General features: G+C 42.9%; 1 protein-coding gene across 7 annotated transcripts in view; it reads left to right on the forward strand.

Moving 5' to 3' along the window:
* trps1 (trichorhinophalangeal syndrome I) overlaps window positions 1-23917 on the forward strand; it is an 83687-nt gene that overhangs the window by 6895 nt on the left and 52875 nt on the right. For 4 of the 7 annotated variants that reach the window (XM_019863561.1, XM_019863562.1, XM_019863563.1 and 1 more), the window contains exon 2: window positions 15305-15772. In XM_019863561.1, coding sequence (XP_019719120.1) covers window positions 15760-15772 — 13 coding nt within the window. In that variant the 5' untranslated portion in view covers window positions 15305-15759. Of the gene's footprint in view, window positions 1-2618; window positions 3027-15304; window positions 15773-16620; window positions 16884-23917 lie in introns of those variants that run through there. The other 3 variants (XM_019863566.1, XM_019863564.1, XM_019863567.1) reach the window with 3 other exon arrangements.

The following is a 23917-nucleotide window of genomic DNA, read 5'->3' on the forward strand; positions in this document are numbered from 1 at the left end:
ATCAAATGCCACCTTCACGAACCTAACCCCCCCTTCCTACTTCATTCCTCCCCTGTTGTAAGAAAGTGTGATGTTCCTTTGAGATAAGGGAGCCCGGGGTAGGCATGACAACTCTGTGGGGAGAGCAGAGTATGCGAGGCCAGCACAATGAGGCACACACTGCGAGCAAGGCTTTTTTAACACAGTCCTTCCACAGTTCTCCAGTCACCGCTTCACCCCTTTTTTTTTTTCCCAAAAAAGAAAAACAGAATTGCTCATGTGCGCCCACTTTTATGCATCATAACCTTAACCTTCAGGAGTTGATTCAAAGCTTACCCTACCTCATTGTAACCCTGGAGCAAAGCAGTAGATTGGCTTTAAAACGTATCATCACTGTGCCAGTAAAACATATGTTCAACAGTTTTTTTTGTTTGTATACGAAATGTGAAGGAAAAAAAAAACAATATGGTTGTTTTCTTGTTTGTTTTCAGTGAACAACGATGATACACATCTTTAACCAATCATTGTGGAGTTAGAAAAAAAAAAGACCAACGTTTCGGCATCTTAGACCCTAATACATCGCCATCAGTCATGTCAATCCTGCAAAATTTGGAGTAGCACAACAAACCATGTAATATGTGTACGTTTTTAGAATTTCAGGAATTTCAAAATTCCATTTTTTTTTCTTCATTTCATAGCAACGATACACATCTGCAGGTTCACCCTGTAGAGTTAAAAAGTGTTCAAGGAAAGGAAAGAAAAAAAACAGAAGAAAACTACTCGCCAATGAAAAGCATGTATTTCCTCAATTTGAGCTTCCGGTTCTCATCCAAAATGCAATAGAAGCCCATTTTTGCTGATTTTAATGGGCAGTGATGATACCCCGTGTGGGTTAAGCTTGTGGAGTCGAGAAAAAGTTTCCAACTACATTTCAACAATGTGCACCGGGGAAAAAAAATGCACACTAAAAAAAAAACATACTATCCAAAGCAAAGTGTTTATTTCCACATTCTGTGTTTATAGTTATGATCTGAAGCAACCGTCGGTTGACCCTGTGGAGCTGTAAAAAGTTAGTTGTAGTGTCTGACGGAAAAAAAAGTATGTTTCAGCCACATTTTATATGCCTTTTGTTTTATACAAAACAAAATAAGTCATTGTTTTGTTTTATTTTACCCTCTCTCCATTGGACAGCGACAAAAATGCATCTGTTGGTTAACCCTGTAAAGGAATTCAGGAAGATTGCTCTGGAAAATGATAGCGTGTAATGAAAAGTGTCGACTTGCCTCAGTTTGTCTGCTTTTAGTGTTGATCTGACGCCCAAAGAAAAGCTTGTCTTGGTTGCTGTGGGTTAACGTTGTCATGTTGAGAAAAAGTGATCAAGTGTGTTTCAGCATCTTGAATCCTTAAAACTCTTACCCGAATGTCCAATGAAAATCACAGGTCTCCACATGTTGTGGGTTTCTTTTGTACATCGTCCGAAAAGCCACAGAAAGTCATTTGTTTAGCCTTCCCGGCTTACCTCGTGCAAGTGAAACATTTTCAACCACGTTTCAATACCTATTAAGTCTCCGTAATTATTACTCAAAGCCACGGCTTTCAAATATGCCTGAATTCAAGATAAGTCAACTTTGCTAGTTTTTTCTGTTTAAACTTGTGGAGTTGTAGGAAGTTTGGTTGAGTAACCTACATTTTGAAAAATAAGCACGAAAACTCATGTGTCCAATGAAACGCCCAGAAGTCCATGTTCTGTGCGTTTTCTGCGATTTAAAAAAACAAAAAAAAAACAAAAAAAAAACATTTTTTTGTGCGGGGTATCTAAAATGTAAAAAATAAATCCAGTTGTTTTTCTTTGGACAGTGATGATGCGCACCTTTTGGAGTTGGGGAAAAAAGTAGTGACTTAAATGAAGGTAAATTAGTTCTAAAAACCGTCGTGTCTCATGAAAAGGAAGTATGCCCACATTTTGAGTTTTCTGTTTTGTGTCCCAAACTGGCAGAAAATAAGTAGGCCTTGTTTGTCTTTTCATTTGACGGCGACAATAAAGATCCCCTGGCGGGGTGAAAAAAATGTTTCAGGTGTAAGCATTTTTTTTTTAAAGTTGAGTTTAATCATGGAAAATGAGCATTAAATCCTTGGTGTCCAATGTAAAGCACGTAACTTAAAATCGTTTTCTGCTCTCTTTGATTCTCAGCTATTTTCTACATGTTTATCTTATAAATTGTGGCTGTATCTCCAAATTTTGCAAGATTTTGTCCATCAAGACAAAATATTGTGACTTAATTGATTATATTCCCCCCCAAATATCTGCAACCAGATTGACGTAGTCACAGCTCCTCAGGGCTCAGTGTTCAGCCAACTTTTTTTTTTAACGGACTTTGTCCTGTACCCTAACCTTCTCACACGTTTCACAGCGTCCCGTTAAAAATCCACCACACCGAAAGTATCTCTATAATAATGTCAAATATTGCTCCTTTTCCGTCCAGGCACTGGATGTTATTGTCTCACGGCCTTGTTCGAAGCCACTATTAAACCTCAAACCAGTTGATGACCTCTTAAATAGAACGTCTGCTTATAAAACGCTTTCCCGTATGTGTGTGTGGGAGAGAACACAGCACTTTTGTGTGTGTTTGAGTGTGTGTGTGTGTTTGCGCGCGCTCGCATTATGGAGACAACCACGGATTACTCATATGGCTGCAAGATGTGAAGCCTCTGCGGTGCAACTGGGCCGAGGAGAAAGTTTTCTGGTCGCGTGGGAGAAAAGTGCGAGGGCCTCGGACACGGGAGTGAGTAGGGGAAAGTCGCAAGCGCTTGGAATGCATCTCGCCATCATTTTATTGACGGTTTGACGCGCTGTACGACACGGAGGAACAACTGTAGTGATTTTGCGGGCTGCCGCGCGTTTGTCTTTTGGTCGCTTCCGAGCAGCTCGGCGTTACGGGGGGAGGACGATGGGGAGCGCAAGTAGACATTACTCCTGGCCCGTTCAACTTTTGAGGCTGGATGGCGGTGGCCACGATCTCGTGGAGCTTCATGATGCACGACACTAGGTAATTCGCATCTGACGATATGAGTTTAAACAAGTTTGTCATTTATGTAGAGATTGTTTGGAACTTTCCAACAGGGCTTTGCTAACTTTTTCGGTTCAAGAATGACATTTAAAAATTCCTCCCAGGGACCACATATTGCAATATTGCATATAAACAAACGGTAAATGGGGTTAATTCGAACATACACGAGACATAAAGCCACAGGCGGAGATTTTTTTTTTTTTTTTTGCTGTGGTGCTGCTTAATCAAATGGCTTTGAATGAATTTGACTGATCAGTTTCACTGATTTGATGTTTATATCCGTGTAGGTATTTTGTGCGTTATGTGGAGGTGTGTGACGTACATATCGGATTGCACTTCTTGATGAATAGTTTAATTGTGAAAGCTCGTAACTATCGGCATTCAGGGTGTTTTAGTGTGTGTGGGGTTTTTTTTTTTTTTTTTTTTGTACTGCAGACATTGAAACATACACCACTGCTCAAAAATTTATGGTCACTGAGCAGTGACCCTATATTGCAAAGAAACTTTTTTTGGTGGTGAAAAGCCGGACATCTTTAAGTGAGCCCCCTAAACTTTTTGCACAGTAGTGCGATGCATACAATGGTGTGATTTCATAACGAAAGCATGAAATTGTTTGAGTGACTCTCAACTTGTGTATGGTATTATATGCCGTGAACCTAACTTGCTCAATCAGCACATCTGTATCGCAAGACGGAATGCCATCTTCCTTTTAAGTGGGCAGCCTTTGTCGTCTGCCCCAAAAATCGGAGCCATAACAGAAGGTCCGGCTTTTGATCAGTGTATTTTTGGGTTTCGGTTCGGTTGGATTTCTATTCCATGCAATGATGTCATGTTTTGCTGTCACATCATCGGGTGTGACAGATTAATAAAAAAAAAAAAAAAATCAACGCCAGGAGCATCATCGTAGCTGAAATGATCATGATTCTACTGGTCAACAGCAAATTGTTATCAGAGATGGATTCATGTGTCCCTAAATACATTTTTAACGCTGATTTGAATAAAAAAAAAGTCTACTTTCTTCAAGCACAAGATATTTTCTTTTTTTTTTTCTTTTTACGTTTAATCAGTTAAAGCTTGTGCGATGTGGATTTTTACCATGCGTTGTAATTTATAGCTACAGTATGACATTTCATGTTGCTCAACCTAATCCTCAATTCATAAATATTACAAAATATTCTAATTATAAAAATCTGATGTGCTTGAGAAAAAAAATGAGGACAGATTCAGAAACTGCAAAAAAAAAAAAAAAAAGAAGTAATATCATGCACCAGATGGGAAAAGCTGAATAACAACGTGTCCTTTGAAAGATGCTCAGTCGGATCAACGATTGCTTTCAAACATCACACTGTCTAAAAATGTTATCACTGTTTACGGCTAAACTGTTTTCATCCCGATGTGACAAAATACTTTTCAGACGCTGACAATACAGAACGTGGCCGCCGGGTGGGAAAGATCACCTTTCACGAGCGATTTGCCGACATTTGAGTAATAGTACTCAATATCTGCCGCTGCTGGTGGGAAATCTGTCGAAGGCCCTCAAATCTAGACAAAGCTGCACGTTTCTTATGAGAGTCGAATGGAGCAACTGTGGTGTCGGTTATTGTTTTGCATTTAAATGAGTGAAGATTGTGCCCTTGTTGTTGATGTTTTATTGAGTTTTTCTCGGATACCAACCTACCTCTGGGGGGGCCGTACCGAATTTATTATTTAAAAAAAAAATGCATGATGAACAGATATGTAATTTGTAAGTTTCAAACCAGCAAATGTGTCCAGACGAAATTAATTGATTGCAATCATCGTCGTCCTTTTCTGATGACGTGCGAGGCGCTCTCCCACGAAACACCGGACACATCATTTGTTCATTGAAAGCCGGCCTTGTAATCGATACTTTTCTGTCGTCACGGTTGTGGACAGACTAGCCCATTTTTTTGTTTATTCAGCACTGTAGCTCATAAGGGAAAACACTCATTTGTCATGGCTGGTTTATTTTTAGAAAAACTTTTTTTTTTGGCGAGGCTCCCGGCGCCCGGCTCCGTCGCTAGCGCTTAGCTAACTCATACTAGGACGTCGTTGTTTTACAAGCTGCACGCATCTTTTTTTTTTGCCTCTGGTTGCTGTGTAGCGTTTTAGCTAATTATACAAAGTGCATTGATTGTCGGTTGTCTGGCTTTTAGTACATAGGGGTGAATGCTAAAAATACTGAAGCCACTCGCTGCAGTTTGTCACCGCGCTGTTTTGGATCATTTTAGGCTTTTTAACGTCAAGATTGTTATAAGCACATGTTCTTGGTTAAAGGCGAATGTCTTTTTTTAAACTGTTTTTGGACATCTCAAATGTTTAAAAAAAAAAAATCCTTTTTTTTTTTTTAACTGCTGTAAAGTAAATAATCCTGCCACGACACCAAGGAAGCTAATAAAAGTGGCGGCTAAGTAGATTTAAGCGTTTACAAGTGTTAGGGGACAGCAAATGGGGTTATAAACGTCCAACATTTTGCTTCCGAACTACTATATAACAGTCGGTCACACATGAAAGCTTATTGTGTGGACTGAAGTTTGTCCCCCATTTTTTTTTTCTTTAAATTTTGACTCAAACTGTAAACAGTCTGTTTGTACGCACATTTGGAATTCACTTAATGTATGCTAAAAACACCCTGTTGCTAATATGTACAGTAATTGACACTTTTTGACTTCCAGGCAAATGTAATGTTTTTTCCAATTCAATTTGCAATAGAAAGATCCATTTGTCCCTTTTTAAGATCCGTTCTTCCCATGGTCAGGCCCCAAAATGGACCCCGAAGTCCATTTCCACTCAGTTGCCAATTGTCAGACAAAAGATCAGCAAGCGATTTTATCGACCGCTAAGCCCTCACACATTTCTTGGCAAATTTGGTTTTGACTCTTGCCTGGTGTAGTACATTAGCGTGTGTTTATATTCCTTCTAAGTGTGGCTTTCGTCTTGGGCCGAAAAAGCCTCTGCAGAGTGTCAAACGCTGTGCCGTCGTTCAAACTCATAAATGCACAATAAAGATATTCATGCTCTGGTGTTATGAGTTCGCATTACAGGACTCGACGCTTTCCCATGAGTGCAACCCCCTGATGGTAATTTCCTCTCGTTTTTCCCACATTAAGCCATCAGACAGAGAGACAGTGAAATTAGCTTTGGAAAATGTGACCGAGGCGCAAGTGGCCTGAATGTGGTTCAACTTGTAAGTTTCTTTTTGTTGGAACACCGAAAAGGCTGATGGGAAAAGTCAAGAGTTATTCCTGCCCCCCCTCGAATGCCGCATTGTGCCCGCGTGTTTCTTTTATGGACATATCTGAATGCAGGTATGTCCGACATGACTTGCCGCAGCTTGTAGGATCAGGCGTTGACGTTCAAGAGCTGATAATAGGTCGCCGTCTTGGTCGTCAACATTTCTGCTAGTCCAAATACTTTAATCTCATTGCCAGTTTGCATGAGCACTGCACGTTATTTCTGCTTGACCTGCAGAATAGCATAGAAATGTCCCGCAGTATTTGATTTTCTTATTTTAACAATGGAAAATAAAATCTCGATTGAATCCAAGTGAGTTTTGTCAGTTCGACATGACCCCAAATCCAAAATATGATTTTTTTTTTTTTTTTTTATTTCTGCTTGACCTGCAGAATAGCATAGAAATGTCCCGCAGTATTTGATTTTCTTATTTTAACAATGGAAAATAAAATCTCGATTGAATCCAAGTGAGTTTTGTCAGTTCGACATTACCCCAAATCCAAAATATGATTTTTTTATTTTTATTTTTTTTTACACAACCAAAAAGCACAACATACCTTAATTTATCAGTTCTATGAATGAGGGAGGAAAACTGTTAAAAACTTTTTCGTTGTCTCTTTAGGGTGGGCGGGTCTGGAAGGTATCCTCTGAGATGAACCGGGAGTTCACCATACGTGGTTTTTGAACCGCAATGTTCGACAGGTGGTCTCAGTGTTACAACAGGTACCTGCTGAGATAGCGGCCTCATTTCAGCTGCTTTTTAAATCATTGCTCAGACACACTCGCACGCACACAAGCGCTCAAACCCTTTTGGCATTGTCGTCTGGCTACACACATCTGGCGACCGTTTCAACGTCGTCTCGGTCCTCTCCGTAATAGGCGGGTCAGCCATTCTGTCTACGAAACAAGGAGCAGACGTTTTATGTTGTCTCGGGTAATTGTAGCTCTGATTTGAAATGACAGTTTTTTGGGTTTTTTTTTTGCTTTGGTTTTGGGTTCCTTTTTATTTTATTTATGTATTTTTTTGAGGGGGGAGGTCAAAAAAGGAGCTGGCTGCTAGGCTGCTCATCCTGGCTTGTCCTCTCAGCTTGCCTCTGGTCCAGCTTGACATTTTGACTAGGACCCTCCGAGAAAATCCAATAAGACAGAAACTGCGGTTGGTTGGAGCTGATGCCCTGAGGCCTTTTCTCCAAGGAACATGAACTTTGGCAGAAGTTGGTGGCCCACTAACTTGGCATCAAAAGTAGATTTTTAGATTACGTTGTATAAAATTGGAATTTCTCCCGATGTGGAATTTATTTATTTTTTTAAATCAAATTCCCCACCAAAGTATTGGAGCCCTTGACCTTTATTTTCCGAATGGACTCAAAGCATTTGGGTTTGATAGCCATCATAAATATGCCAGAAGGCCAATTAAGCTTTTACTTCCAGTTATTTACATCTGGATTGGAAACACGACTTGGAAGCAAAATTTTTGGATGAACCAACGAAATGGAACACTCAAAATAGATACCTTAACCGTGACCAAGACTGAGTATTAACACAATCAAGATTGTGACTCACTGACATCAGCCAATATCTGCTTTTCTTTTGTGATGCTTTGCCAAACTTTCCACACATCCTCTTTCACTTGTCCGATTTGGTTTCGGGCACAACTCACCCCGGTCTCCTCTTGAGGATGAAAAATGCATGCTCTGTAGGGTTCACGTCTGGACTCGGAGTCTCATTAGTGATATAATGAAAAAAAATTTAAAAAGTTGAAAATGTTGAGCCTGAATGGAGTACATTACTCGGCTGCAATGGTCAGACACACTTTAGATTCAGTCTCTCGGGTTGCTCTCTGGAGAAGAACAAACGTCCGCACCGGGAAGGCGAGCTTCATCCACGCTGTGACACGACTATCCGCGACTGCTCAATACCACTCTGACGTTGAATTCAAGTTCAGCTAATTCAGAGCCATCCCATTAAAAAAAAAAAAAAAAATCAACAACTCCCTAATATGTGAATTAATCTTTAATGGCCATCCACTTTTCTTTTGTAACTTAAGGTGGCACTGATGTTGGCTTCCTTAATGGCTCAAGGGAAGCAAAAGTTTCTTGTTGACCTTGTGAAAGTTGGCTAATTTGTTTCAAAACAATGTTTGCCGGCCGAAACCTTCTGACTGGACAGAGGGCCGTCTTTCTTGTGCTCGCCTCGAAGAACGGCTCCTAATGTGGCCAATTACCAATCACTCAGTTATGTAACCATTAGCTGCACTCAGCGCTCACAACAGTCGCACTCATTGCCGTGTTGTGCGCTGCCCCCACTTAAGAGGCGAGTTTTCAGCAAACTCCTGCTTCGCGGAGGCGGCTTGGACGAAAAGAAAAGCCGCGATGAAATCAAGCAGGAACCGCGTTCACTATTGAACTGGCCGTGTCAGATTATGATTCAGACAACCACGCAGCAGCGGGACATTTTTATGAGCTGTCAATATTCTGAGCCCGAACCAGGTTGAAATCTGTACATTTTGACAAATAAATGCAATGAAAATAATACGTAACCTGTCGTGAACCGGCTTTCTTGAAACTTCAGTTGGAATTTGAACATTTTAATGCCCCACTGTGATGCGTTTGCGGTCGCGAATGTGCATTCAAGGCAAAGTGTCGTGTTTTTGTTGTAAAACTGGAAAATGTTTGTGCAGTGTTTGACAACAAGACAAAGTTGTTGGACTGCTCTCTAATGATGAGCACTTTTTTTTGTACAGTTCCTACTAAATTACAACAGTGCACTTGTCTTGCTTTTCTGAGTTAATGAGTTTTGCAGTGTGTGTTTGTGTGCAAAGAGGGTTCATTGATTGGATGTCAAGCATGGGAAGGGAGGTGGTCCCCTCCTTCCTTTTTTTTTTTTGAAATGGAAATGAAGAGGGGCACACATCTGGGGGTCTTTGTGGTAGGGAGACGAGGTGGTGGGTGTCCGAGGCCCACGGTCAGGGTGCGAAGGAGAGTGTTTGGTCAAAGAGGGTGGGATGAGGAAGCTTTCCTTTTTTTTTTTTTTTTTTTTTTTAATTAAGCAAAAAAGTTTTCTTTTTTTTTTTTTTTTTTTTTTTTAAAGGAAGGTGTCAAGAAATTGGAGAAAAAAAATAAGTGGAACGTGGATGTCCTTGCTGGCCTTTCAAGTTTATCACCGGGAAGGAGGAGGAGTGTGTGCACTGTTATGAAGACCATTCGGAAAAGGGACACATTTGAGGTAAGGTAAGAAGTGTGCGGAAGGTGATGGACAAGCAAGGAGATCATTAGCATAGACAGGAGTGAGAGGAGGAGGAGGAAGTGGGGGTTGCAAGGTGGGGGTGGATCACACGCTATCGTCAAAAACTTTATGGCTGACAGTTAAATTTCCTTGTGTGTGTGTGTGTGTGTGTGTGTGTGTGTGTGTATGTGTGTGTGTGTGTGTGTGTGTGTGTGTGTGTGTGTGTGTGGAAGAGGAATAGCACAATGGGGGGTGGTGTGCTCTGCATTTGTTCTGCGGCATGGCTTTGAGGCTTTTTACTGTTTCACACTCAAAAGTTGTCCTCTCACTTTTGTCCGCAGGCGCTGATTTCGCCACACGCGTGCATTCTTTTGCCTCTTTAAAAAAAAAAAAAAAAAAAGCAAACAAATAAACAAAAAAAAACCCAACATAATTTCAATCATTAGACTTGAATTTCTTTCATTAAAAATCGAAGGGGCCGTTTACTGGGCTGAAGTAGATTTTAACCAAAGCAAATGAGACGATTGTGACGCAAGCTAATTCTTTGGGGGCTTAGCCTTAAGAGTCCCCCCCCCCCCATACCCCTCCACAAATACACAAGTGTAGTTTTGTACAAATTGCAACATTAGATAAAAAAGTTGATATTCATGTGCTCAATCTCTTGTGTTCTGTTTTTCTTTGTTCTTTTTATTTTACGGCTAATTCCTGCACTGCAATTTGAGCAAAGTGTTTGATGTTCCACCATTTTAATTTCTGAATACGGATTGGGTGGGGGGGGGCGGATGTGTCAAGGAAGTGTCACGGGCAAGAGGAAACCGCATTGAAGCGCGTCGAAAGCATAGCGCCATTGGAAGGCTACAGATGATTATGCAAATGTAATCTGCTTAATAAGCACATCCGAAGAAGCATCCATTACAGTTATTTGCGGCCCACTCCGCCACCCCAAAATTCTTTTGAATAGACTGAACTTGAGTTTCAATTCAGTGCCGGGGATGCTCAAATGGAATTAGTTGAGGTGGCCTACACTAATATCCGATGGCAGCTGCATGGACTGCACCTGTTTTTGCTTTTGTTTTTCGGGGTGATTTGCGCAAATCGTTGTGCTGGAAATGGAGGGAATAAACATGCCTATGAATAGTTCTCTCCGGTTTAGGGATGGGCATAATAATCGACTAATTCATCTGCAATTGGAATTGAAACATCGATTCAATTTGTCCAGCCACCATACTGCTTGTTTTTGCCGCTCGGTAGCCAATTGCACACTTTCACCAAAGGACAATTGAGAGCCCGTGTCAAACCCTTGAATTTGGAAACCCCTGACTGTGGTTAATAGCGTTAACCCACCTTCAGTGTTGACGATCGTAAATACGGAACCGGTTTAACATTTTCACTTGTTGCCCTTGACCATTTTCCAAGCAGATTGGGGAGGAAAAAAAATCACACTAACCAGACCCCACACCACATGATAATCACTCAGGATAATCTTTCAGAAACATGTGGCAATCAGGCCCTTGCTGATTTGGATTGCCGGGGGGGGGGGGGTGCTCAAATGTGTCTTAATTGTCAGTATGTGTGATCGCAAATATTGAAGAGGTTTAACAATTACGATTATCAGCACTGAACTTCTGCACAGGCCAGGAAAAAAAAAATCAACCTTAACACACACTAAACCGCAGGATAATCGCCGAGGATAGTCTTTCACATCCAACAATTGGCCCTTTGCTGGATAATTTGAGCGCGACTGTCAGAATGCATGTGCCCGGTTTAAGGATTTGTTATCGTAAATATTGAACATGTCTAGCATGTATGATTGTTGGCCCTGACCATTTTCAAGGAGATTGAGGAGGGGAAAATGAAAACCCCCAAACCACAGGATAATCGCTAAAGCTAATCATCGAGAGACATCTGATAATGGGGCCTTTGCTGACTTTGTCAAACTGATCATTGCGCACCCTGCTCAAACTAGAAAACTCACAAACACTCGCGATCGTGTGACAAATTTTGACGCTCCGCTCTGAAATTGACATCACCGATGGCGGGAGGGGAAACACCCCCGCTCCCGCTTCCCGATAGTGGAGAAACGGCGCTCGGCTCGTCCCTGCAAGCAAATATCAAAGTCAACATTGTGGCCTAGCAAACTGTGCGCTTGAGCGTGTGCGCGTTAAGTTTGTCCAGATACATTTCCCGTCAGTCGGAGAGGGCGGCGGTGGCGAGGGGCCGCTTCTGCAGGAAACGTCCGCTTCTGCGCGAGTGGAAAAGTGTGCGTGTTTGTGTGTTTACACAGGCGGCGAAGAGTTGTGTCGGTGCATATGCGCCTCGTGGCCGTATTTCTTCCTTTCCCTTCTCTTTCTGTGGACGGCTTGTGTGTGAGTGATGTCATGTTTGAGATTAGCCAGACAGACAAGTGCACGTGTGTGTGTGTGTGTGTGTGTGTGTGTGTGTGTGTGTGTGTGTGTGTGTGTGTGTGTGTGGGTGTGTGGGTGTGGGTGCACTTCCAAAGCATTTTATATACCTGGTCGACTTTGGCACGTGTGTGTGTGTGTGTGTGTGTGTGTGTGTGTGTGTGTGTGTGTGTGTTCCTTTGGCATGACTTAGGTTTGTTTTCCATAATTTCTGAAGGGGGAAAAAAGGCAGATAGACGAGGCCAGAGAGTCAACAATCAACATGTTGATTTATGCCCGCTACTAGTTCCTTCCATGACGCCCCCGATTACTGCAAAAAAAAAAAAAAGTTTGTTCTCTGTAATTTGTTTTATTTCTTTTTTTTTTTTTTTTTTTTGACAGCATGAGAGACTTACCCATGCTGAGATACCTGTTGATTTACGCAGCTTGCCCGCGTCGCCCAGTATGAATATGCGCTCTGTTTGTCTGGGCCACCGTGATTTGGAAAGCTGCCTCAGCAGCCACGGGCACAACCAGACGTTATTTGGCTATTCTTGTTTGAGCAAGGTTTTTCCTGAACGCTGCCAGGGATGCGTCTGCTTGTCAGCTCGTAAAATGGCATTCCATGAATTTGATTCAGTGTCTGCTTTTGCTTTGAACAGGTTGCACTGAACGAGCGTGGTCCAACGATGTTCGGTACTTTTATGCATGTTTTAGTTTGTGTTTTTCACACTGGGGCTTCCTTGAAATAGTCATTTCTTTTGACACATTCAAGCTGTGGCTGCGTCGAATGACGCTGTAGTTTGTAAAGTAGACTTTTTATGGTGGTTTAAAAAAATATATATAGGATGGTTGGGTCTTTGCTTGACATACAGCAAGGGCCATGCAAGAATGCAAAATAGAAAACATAGCATTGCCATTTTGATGGCTGTTGACTAATCAGATGTGAATGAAATGTTTGATGGTTTGATAGCTGACCTGAAATGATCAAAACAATGATAATTGCTTCTGATTAAATATCCCGCTTCTGTAGTCCTGCCTAACCGAGAAGCAAGATTCACCCGAGACTGGTTGACAGCCAGTCGCAAGGCGTACAGGCAGACGAGAGCGGTGCCAACCAACTTGTGTGTGTTTAGGTGGTGACTGTACTTTTGGCCACGCCTTCTGCGAGCGCGAACGGGGGCGAGCGGGGCGAGCGGGTGTTTGCGTGTAATCACGTGCGTCGGGCCGTCATGAATGGTGCGTTTGAGACGGAGCGGAGTGTGGAGTTCCTCCCGGGCCAGACCAAATTGGAAACAGAAAAACAAACATCCCCCCGCCGCCCCCCCACCCTACAACCAAGTCAAGTTACCCACCCCCCTCCTCGTATACCGGCTAGTGACGCTGCCTGACCTGTCTGGCACAATGTAACAGCCTATAGTCGGACGGGACCACACACACAGCTGTGGAGCAAGGGAGGCGATGGCTGTACTGTGGTGGGAAGACATCTGTATGTATGCGGGTGTGCGCGCACACGCGATTGTGTCTCGGGCACTCACAAGTTGGAAAAACAAGCAGGAATCATGCGAAGGTTTGTCGAGAGCTCAGTGACGGATTGATGGGAAAGACAGAGCCATGGAAAGAGATTTGAAAAGTTGGTAGAGGCACACGAGTGGAAAGGATGGAGATAAGTCACGCTGGAGACGCGGCGGATAAGGAGAAAAACAGAGAACTGTGATGGAGTAAATGAATGAGGAGCCGCTAGACCCAGTCGGGGCTCCGCGGGGAAAATATTCCAACTTTTGACGGGAAAGAAAGCCCTTTTCCCATTGTGAGTGAAACAATTTTTCCATCCATCCATCCATTTTCCGATCCGCTTATCCTCACAAGGGTCGCGGGGGGTGCTGGAGCCTATCCCAGCCGTCTTCGGTCAGTAGGCGGGGGACACCCTGAACCGGTTGCCAGCCAATCGCAGGGCACACACAGACGAACAACCATCCACGCTCACACTCACACCTCGGGACAATTTAAGAGTGTTCAATCAGCCTGCCATGCATGTTTTTGGAATGTGGGAGGAAACCGGAGTACCCGGAGAAAACCCGGTGCTGGAATTGAAGTCGCTCTCTGGTCAAGCGTACAAAATACGGAAGCGGAATTTTTTTTTTTTTTGTGTGTGTCGCAGCAGCTCTTACGATGGACGGGTCTTAAATGAATCTGGGTTCTCACTGTGATATCACAATATCAAAACGTTTCAGTGTGATTTTTTTTTTTTTTTTTTTTATGGCGCAAAACCAGACTCATAGTACCGCTTCGAGATGGGAAGGTCTGAAAAATGACTCATAATTTCTGTAATGACTCATAATGCGCTTGATTTTTCTCGCCAGCAGTCTTCTGTTTCTCTTCCAAAACGCCCCGTATCTGTTTTCACATAATGACTCGCTCGCCATCGCGAATGGGCGCCGCCTTTGTTTTCTACAACCCAGACAAAAGTTCGAATGGCCACGTGGAGGGATGAGATTTCCGCCACGGCGAGGGTTATTGTAAAAGCCTACAGGAGCAATTGTCGTCTTCTGACATTGGATTGTAAACACCGAGCTCAGCTCAAAATGAAAGTTACACACACAAATCCCATCGTGACATGACAGTTTATTTTTTTAATTGACTTGATGGATCTTGAAAGGACAATAACAGGTAACAGTGTTAGCTCATTTAATATAGCCCGCCACCGCTTGTTAGACCCAGCCATCGATGCTCTTTCAATCGCTTTATTATAAAGCGAAAACAAAATAAACGCTCGTCATGCAATTTATGCCATTTAACACTCAGACCGGTGAAGAGTTAGCGAGTTAACAACCAGCCGCAAACTGGAACTCACAACAGCTAAGACGACACTCACCTTCTGATGCCGACACCCACGTCACTCACCAGGCGGGGCCCTACCTTTTAAAAGCCATACACACTCAAAGTCACATTGTGGAAGGTGAGGATGGCAACCCCAAGTGGACCACAGTAATACCTGCTTCTCACATGCACGTTTTTTTTTTTGTTTAATAGAATAAAATCTGTTTTTATCTGATTAATCTATCGGATAATCTGTAGCATGACTCATTCTATTGTTTCTGCACCATCGACCCTATACGGTGGGTAACCTACGTATATCGTGGTAGTTTTCCATGTTCCACAAATGTCACCGACCGCCATATTTCGAGGCCGTCTGGCTCTCGTTTGCGGGATGGATTCGATTTCTCCGTCTACGTTGCAGTCACATTGGCAGCGTGGCATGAAACTCTTTTTCCTTCTTCCACACGACACCCAATTTGCAAGTCTTGGCGGGGAAATTGTTTCCCGTAAAATTTGTCCTGATATAAAACGCCGTTGCATGTAAAATCTAAACCTATTTGTGTTTCTGCCTTCTTCCAGGTGCTGAAGGTGGCTTTTTTTTTTCCCCCCCTTCACAAAAATCGACAAGTAAGGATCTAAACCAGAAGTGAGACTGGACCGCCACCTGTTTTAAAACTTCTCCCGTGGATCTACAACACGCTCCATCGGGCTGCGACGCATAACAGCACCAGCAGCAGTGGACCAGAGCGAGCGGATGCCATGTGGAGTTTAAGACCCTCCTAAAGCTCCCCCTCACCTCCTCTTACCCCCCCCCCCCCCCCCCACAAAAAAAAAAAAAAAGCTGAAGGTTTGGCCGCCATGGACCTGCGTGGAGTTATGCGGCCTTGCTGAGAAAGGAGAGCTTGGATTTAGCCTGAGCTCCACTGTTACTTTTTTTTTTTAAACACCCCCCCATTCTTATCGGAGCAGAAACCTCCGGGGCCTAACTGAGCCGCTTGAACAGAACTGATGCCCAGGCATGTTTTTATAACCTGATGACCAGCAGAGGTAAGACATACTTTTAAATATGCCGACAGTAACATCCATAATTTAAAAAAAAAAAAATAAAAATAACAATAATCACCACGACTCATATGACAAATTCCTTCATTGTTAACTCTTGAACAAGATTTGATGTTAATCTATTGTATATTTTTATGTATTTAAAGTAGGCTCACCAACAATATAAACTCCAATAATTTAGATTTTGTATTAATACATCAGTTACAAAAATGTCACGGCAGTTACCTATTTTTCTCAATGAGTACAATGAAATTATCAAAGATTAAGTCATTCATTAATTCTCATGGGAAAATATTTTTTTTCCATTTGTCCATTTTTTTTAGTGTGTCAAAATGTGCATTGTTTTGTTTTGATGTTTTAGAATGTATGTTTAGTTTGTATTATAGTTATTGTATTATTATTATTATTATTTCTTACTTTTATTTTCACACTTCACACCACAATGAATCGTAACACTTTTTTTTTCAGTTTATGTTCCATGACGTTTCTTAAAACACACACTTGTCTCTCTGTCTGTCTGTCTGTCTGTCTGTATCAAATATGTATATATGTAAAACTAAAACTAATATATATCTGTACGTATGTATGTATGTATGTGTGTGAATGTATTTTGGGTGTGTGTGATTGTATACACTTCACGCCACAATGAATCGTAACACTTTTTTTTTCAGTTTGTTTCATGAGATGTTTCTTGAAACACACACTTGTCTGTCTGTCTGTCTGTCTACATATATGTATATATGTAAAACTAAAACTAATTTTATCTGTATGTATGTATGTATGTATGTATGTATGTGTGTGTGTATGTATGTATGTGTGTGTGTGAATGTATTTTGGGTGTGTGTGATTGTATTTTGGCCAGGCATATGGTTTGTGCGTATCCACTCATCATCATGAATAGATATCGTTCAATGCAATTAAAATTTATGATGAAAGTTAAAAACTCTGCTGGAGTTCTGGCCCAAAAACAACCTAAAAAAAAAAAAAACAGCAAGACTTTTGATGATGACTTTTTCTGTCATTGTGTGTTTAGATAAACAATTAGGACAAGCCTCAACATATGGGACGGGATACACACGCAAGGCCTTTTAAGCACGTGAGTGTGTGCGTGGGCATGCGTGCGTTTGTTCGTGCGTGTGTGTTTGTATGTTTTTCATTATGTGGTACAGTGGCTTTTGCTTAGTGATGTTATTCAGCAGGGCGGGTTGCTTTTAACCGCTTGATGCTTTTAGCTGTGGTCTGCGTGCGCGCTGGTGTCTGCGACTGTCTATGGGTGCGCATATTTGCGTGTGCGTACATGCGCACTTTCGCATGTACGTGCCTGTGTGTTGTGGTACTGCGACAGCTTTGATGTTGCCAGCACGAGTCGGATTTGGAACATGTTTTTGTGCAGTTCCCGAAAAAAAAAAAAAAACTGAAGGAATGTCAAGTGGAGACAACTTGATGGAGCCTAAAAGTTAAGTCGGGCTGTCATTTCAAACGCGCGCACGCGTTTCTGACGTAATGGCCCTGCGGCATGGTCAGTGCTACGTCTCTGTTTGACTGGCCGAATATTTTCACGTTTGTTGTTGTTGTTTTTGCAAATGTTACATCATAGTCAACGCAACACAGCTATACTGTACCCCACTTGGTGCAGTCTTGCGCAGATTTAGTCGACAGACAAAACAAACTATCCCATTTACCGAAACTGTGTAGGGGTCGAGATGCTTCAAAGAGGAAGCGGGCTGGTGAAAGACAGGTTTAGCGCCATCTTCAAAAAGACTAATTGCTGCCCATGGTCCATCAATGAAGTACTGCGCCATGTTTGTAAATACTTTTGCCCATGCGATGATTATGATTATTATTTTTTAAACACATTTGTAATGAATGTAATCACTTTGGACTAAGGCTGTAACAAAATGTACCCCCACAAATGACAAATCAAAAGATGCGTCTGGGCTGCGGTTGGATTGGAGAAAAAAAAATGTGTTGCCATATCGACACAATCCCCTATAAACTACACGAAACAAGTCCCCCCCGACATGTTTCTGCCTTCGGTAACTAAAGGATTTTCTAGGTTTTGGTTGATATATATAGAACGTCTGCCTTCCCACATTCTCTCCTGGGGTTGGAATCTTGCTCTATGTTCGTCTACCAGTTGTTAGCGTTTTAGCAACAGTTGTTTTCGAATTTTGGTTGTTCTCACTGTCACGCATTAAAACACTGATGCTCCATTAGGGCGGAAAAATAGGTCTCTGGAACAGGAACTGCCAGTGCATCATTCTGTAAGCACAGCCATTCGCCCTCACTATACTCACCTACACGCTCACTTTTGGCGTGAACTTTTGTTTTTTTAATCTTTGTCCGACAAACAAGTATTTCCCTGGCAGAGACATCTAAATTATGCAGACAAAGATGGATAAAGGCGTTGTCGCCAGACGTCACCGCAATTAATGACATCATTTGTTAGTTTGCTCATGATCGCCTTGTCATTTCGGCGAAATGACAGAAGTGCGTTAGGCGTTGTGTGTGTGTGTGTGTGTGTGTGTGTGTGTGTGTGTGTGTGTGTGTGTGTGTGTTGTGGGACTGGAAATGGAACAAATGGCATATTTGTAAAATTTCCTAATCAAGAGAGAGATTTCATAATTGATTAAATGAATGGAAGAGAGTAAACACAGTGCAGTTTCATTGTGGTTGCAGTTAATGTGACTTTTCCCAGGTCACTTACGCAGTCTGAGGTGGGCGGGACATGAATCCGTCCATCCATCTTGTTGGTAATTAGGAGACGAGCGCTTATAAATTAACGTTGTCAAAAATAAATCTGTGTAATTAGGAGAAAACTGCAAAATCGACAGAACCACAATGACTTTACAGGAAATTTGGAGCACCATCTTACCTTTTTTTTTTTTTCCTCCCCCTCCCAAACATCCAATCCAAAAAGCTTGTGAAGTGTGTGGAAATGTCGAGTATAAAAATGTGACCTTTTGCTTTGCTGTGTGTTTTATGAGGCCACAGTGTTATCAAGATTCTATTAACTTGTATTTGTTGCCAACCTGCTAAGCTCTTTTTCAATTTTTTTTTCTTGAACATGCTCTGAAAACCACGTTTGCTATCCAATGATGATGATGATGATGATGAGATTCAACCTAGCTGCAGCACTAAAACCAGAGGACAGTTATGTTCCCGTCCACACAAATATGGACACCGCATGCTTGAGCGGTCTGCTCACATGCCTTGACTAAACTGTTGGAGGATTTGCGATGTCAAATGTTGAACAGGTTTAACATTTTTGATTATTGGCCCCAACCATTTGCCAAACAGATCAGTGATTCTCAACTGGTGGGTCGGGGGCAGCTAGTACAAGACGTTCTGCCTTTTGCAGAAAGAAAAGAGCGGCGCTCCCACGTACAACATACAATACTGGGTAAGCGTCAGGAAATGTTGCTTATTTGTGCTCTGGTCTGCAAACTGTAAACAAATACGGTGCCGTTTAGCTTCTGGCTAGCAGATGCCATAGCTAGCAAGATGCTATCGGCAGTACGCTCAACTCATTTGAAAGCCACGATGAAAAATGTAAGTTACTGTACATGTATTTTCACAGGCTGTTTTGAAACTGCCGTGAACAAAAGCAGCTGCTCTCTTAACCACTCCTACTTCCATATGTGATTAGATGAGCCAATGCGGAACTTCCACCTCCACACACACGCACACACCTACTTCTGTCTTCCTCTGCAGAGGACAACTACTTTGGTATTTTGTTCATTTGTGGTGTGTGGTGAGCCACTGTATTGCAAGTCCTATTACTCGGTTATTAGGTTGTCAGTATGTAAAAGTAGCCAAAACGATCACATATGACGGACTCGTTGGCCGAGCTAACTTAGGTGAGCGCTCTCCCTGGCGCCATTCATCAGAAAAACGGTAACAAGACAAAAGCAGGGCCAGTAGTGGGTCCAACTTAGATTTCCAAGGCCCACTCCATTCGTCTCCCGACTGTTTCTAGCCGGACTGCGCTGAAATGCCTTAATCAAATCAGGTTTGAAACCAGCCACATTGCCAACGGGCATACAAACCCGACTCGCGGTTCAGCGTGAACTCGGCTTCCCGAGTCTGATCCTGCACGCTGGGTTTGCCTCATGAGCAATTACACTTGTGTGTTGCTCCTCGCTCCCACGCCAAGCCGAGCTACACCCGCTCACCTGCTTGTATGTGTGCCGCCACAGGGTGTGTTGTCTTTTTTTTTTCCTCCTCTCTCTCTTTTTGGCTACCACCTTATGCCGTGGCCAACTGAACAAGTGTTAACAAGCTCCGTGCACACTGTATTTATTTAATCCATATGCCGGTGTGCCGTACAGCTGCTGCTGCGAGTGCGTGTGGGAGGAAATGATTGCACCGTCAGCGCCATGGCGTTACTGAGCCTGTTTTACTAAAGGAGTTAAACATTTAAGATGCCTTTTTTTTTTTTTTTTTTTAATATGCCGTCTGCCGTTGTGTCCTGACACTATTATGGCGAAGAGCTTTCAATTACACAAGCGCTGTGGGGTATTACTGGCATGGTGCTTTCATTAGCCACCAGCTGAAGCATCCAAATTTGCCTGAAGGATAAAAAAAACAGAAGAATAATCCAGCCATCCATTTTCTATGACATTTATCCTTGTTAGGGTTATGAATGGTCCCATCTGACTTTGGATCAAGTAAATATATTCACTTTCCCTTGGCCTGTTAGGTTGGTAAATCTTCTCTGCATGTTCTGAACTCTTCTTTCAACACCGTTGTCGTCTGTAGCAAAATTAGCTGTGAGGTCTGCGCGGCCCGAGCAGCCGCGTTGTTGTTCGTCGGCTTACAAAACGAGCAGCGCACTCCTTTTTTTTTTTTTTTGGGCCTCGCTTGCCTCAGCGAGCGATGAATCAATTCCACACGGCTGCTTAATCCCAGCGACGAGCTCCACAAATGACCCAACGCGTTGCCATGTTGAGTGTGGCGGCGGCGTGCTCACCACCAGTCCACTGGCTGCCAGAGTTGCGTGGTGGAAGTTACTGGAAGTTTGGATTGCTAGTTTGGAATATCGCATGGAAACACATAGCTGCTTTGAAGAGCCACGCCACAGCCAGCCATTCACTGCGGCCCTTTTTTTTTTTTTTTTCCTCTAAATTTATTACCTTACTATGCTATATTAAAGATGTAATCATGCCAGGACAAGCTAAATATCAGCTGTCTTTATGGGCCGGTGTAAAAGGCCTCAATTGGAATATTAAATTTGGTAGCGATGGATAATTGCCCCAGAATACCTAATGCAGGATGTGAGTGTGCAAGTGTGCTAATCTCTATGGCAGGTTCCTTGCCATTAGCGCACCACCGAACAAGGCAGCAATTCATTCAGCAGATTTAACTGTGTGCGCGCGTGCGTGTGTGTGTGTAATACTGTGTGTATCTGGATGACAGGTTTCTAAATGCAGAGTTTGTGTTGTTTTTGGAGAATTGTTTCCGCGCGCCTGTCTGCACCATATGGCCCTATGTGGAAAAAGGCCTCTTTAGGGGTTTGTGTGTGTGTGTGTGTGTGTGTGTGTGTGTGTGTGTGTGTGTGTGTGTGTGCGTGTGCGTGTGTGTGTGTGCGTGTGCGTGTGTGTGCGTGCGCACACGTCTGTGTGTTGTGTGCGCACACAGCGGTCGGCTCTGCCCAGAGTTGAAGCTGTAAAAACAAAAACGTCTTGAGGAAAAGAGAGAGAAAAAAAAAGGCTGCACTCTGAGCGGTGATGTCAGACGCTACCTCGCTCACTTTCACTCGCCACCTAAAGGAATGACAATGCGGGATTTCACGCTGTCACTGTGACACCTCGCCAAATACGGTGCACAATGCTGGAAGGGAAGCGTGTTGATGATGTCATTGCTGTCCCCTCAGAGTGCCATAAAATATCTATTCGTCATATGATGTGAATAAAAATGATGTACATTTCAGTACTGTCATCACTGCTTAGTTTAACGACAGATGAAAACCAATGTTTTAGTACGGCTTCCTTACAGTCATAGCCAGTTCCCCAATACCCAGTCTGGCCAGATTTTTTAAAAAAATGGTGGGTTGGTTGTTCAGGAATAGCATCCCGTCTAAAAACTATGCCGAAGAAACCGCGGGAGTGACTCGCCGTGGTGACTCCTGACAGTATAAGCCAAAAGTCGCAGAAACCGTCAATAGTACTACGTACTCTTTGACAACTGCAGAGAAAATGTACCGGTCGGGATGAGCGTTTGACCAGGCGTCGAACGGTACCCCAGATATCAAGGTTCGGTTGCTCGCCATCACATCCGCTAACCATTTGCTGAGCTGACCTGTTTTTGTGTCTCTCATGTGAGTTCCGCTTCCGTCCCTTACCGAATGTGTTTCGTGGGGGAACCCGTCCGCTCGCTGCCAGACAGACAAATCTGAATATGAATACAGTAAATGTACCATTACACCCCCAGTGAGAGCATTGATATCTTTGGCAACAATATCGAACTATCATATCTCCAGTTACTCTGCAATTCCGACCCGTCATGTCCAACGCTTGCTGAGTATGTATTTTCAAGCCCAGTTTATCCGGCGGCCTGATAGTGTTTCTTACTTGTTTTTGGCTGGTTCCGAAATGATCACTTCTATTCGCCCACCCCCCTCCTACCCACCTACTTTTCTCGTGTTTTCTTTGTGTCCGTTTTCCTTGTGACTTTTGGTTTACTTTGGCGGTACAGTTGGCGCAGTGGTCGCCAGTACCGAGACCTGCGAACAATCAACGTCTCGCACATGCAGAAACACTTGAACGCAGTCCTTGTCGGTCGTCATGTGCTGACAGATGTAAGAAGATCGATGTGCGCCCGCAAAGAAACCTAAAATTTACAAAGCCTTCTTAGAATTTTAGTTTGATAGACTATTCAAAAAAAAAAAAGAAGGGGGGAAAAAAAAGCTTTGCTTAATTAGCTATAATTGCTCTGTCTGTAACATGTTTCGACGTGAACAAAGCAGTCATAGATCTACTTCTTTCTTGAGTGATCATAAACCTCAGACTATTAGGTCAAACAAAGGCAAGCAAAAAGCGAGTGTTTAGACGCAAAGTCCTTAGAGAAGTGGCTCACTAACTCAATTTGTATTGTAACAGCTGCAAGAAAGGCCTTTTTGTTTCTAATGGCTGCTCTCTTTGGTTTAGTTTCAACATGTTCCATCTAATGTACAACATCTGTTAGGAGAGCAGCCTCTCGTTTTGGTGGCTCCATCAAGTTTCCGCAGTGGAGTGGGCTCCCCCCTCCCCGTCAAAAAAAAAAAAAAGGTTTTAGACTTCATGTTAACATGATCGCAGAAGAAATTCTTTATTAGTCCCCTGGAGGGGGAACAATTATTGAACTGTCAACTGAGAAGCATATATCTGCCGTTTTTTAAACCTAGATGAGTCAAATAATCTCGCACCGCCTGTCGAATCAGGTCAGGTAAGACCGAGACGTCCTCTGCGAACCCCCCGAGGACTTGAATTCACGCCTGGTCGTAACGCGTCTGATTGGATCTCCCATGCAAATCAAGACCAGGGAGGCAGCAAGTCAATTGTGCTCATCGCCCGTTGATTAAAAAAGGAGAAAACCGTCGCAGCGCTCCAGGCAAAAACCCGATCGCCTGGGGCTTTTGATGCACTCTGAATACATTTTTTCAGCCAAGTGTAAAAGTCAAATCAAAAATCCTGCTCATGGTTTAGCCAATATCCTTCACTCGTGCTGCCTCCTCATGCTTGCGGCACACCCTCGTACTCAGGAAAAACCCACTTGTCTTGGAGCAAAAAATAATCAGTGGTTCTTAACTGAGGTCTGGGATCTCTCGGGGTGCGTAAACTGCAGTTTTTTTAGTGTGGGGTGTCAGCAAGGTTTTAATAAATTTCCATTTCACGACCTAGGCGCCAGCGTATGAAAGTGCATACTAAACCTATTACCACCCCTATCTGGGCCACCTAAAAGCTCTGATGTGACTGTGACATATTCCCAGCATTTTGCAAATGTTTTTTTTCTCTCCTGACAGAACACATTTGTTCTTGTTTCTATGGCTTTTGAATTGATGGGGCAAATTTCTTACCTTAAAAGGTGTCCCCCCCCACCCCCCCAAAATAAATAAATAAATTGAGGAACCCTGACGAAAAACAACGCGGA

The sequence above is a fragment of the Hippocampus comes genome, unplaced genomic scaffold (assembly GCF_001891065.2).
Source record: "Hippocampus comes isolate QL1 unplaced genomic scaffold, H_comes_QL1_v1.1 scaffold91, whole genome shotgun sequence".
In the NCBI taxonomy this organism is placed as follows: Eukaryota; Metazoa; Chordata; class Actinopteri; order Syngnathiformes; family Syngnathidae; genus Hippocampus; species Hippocampus comes.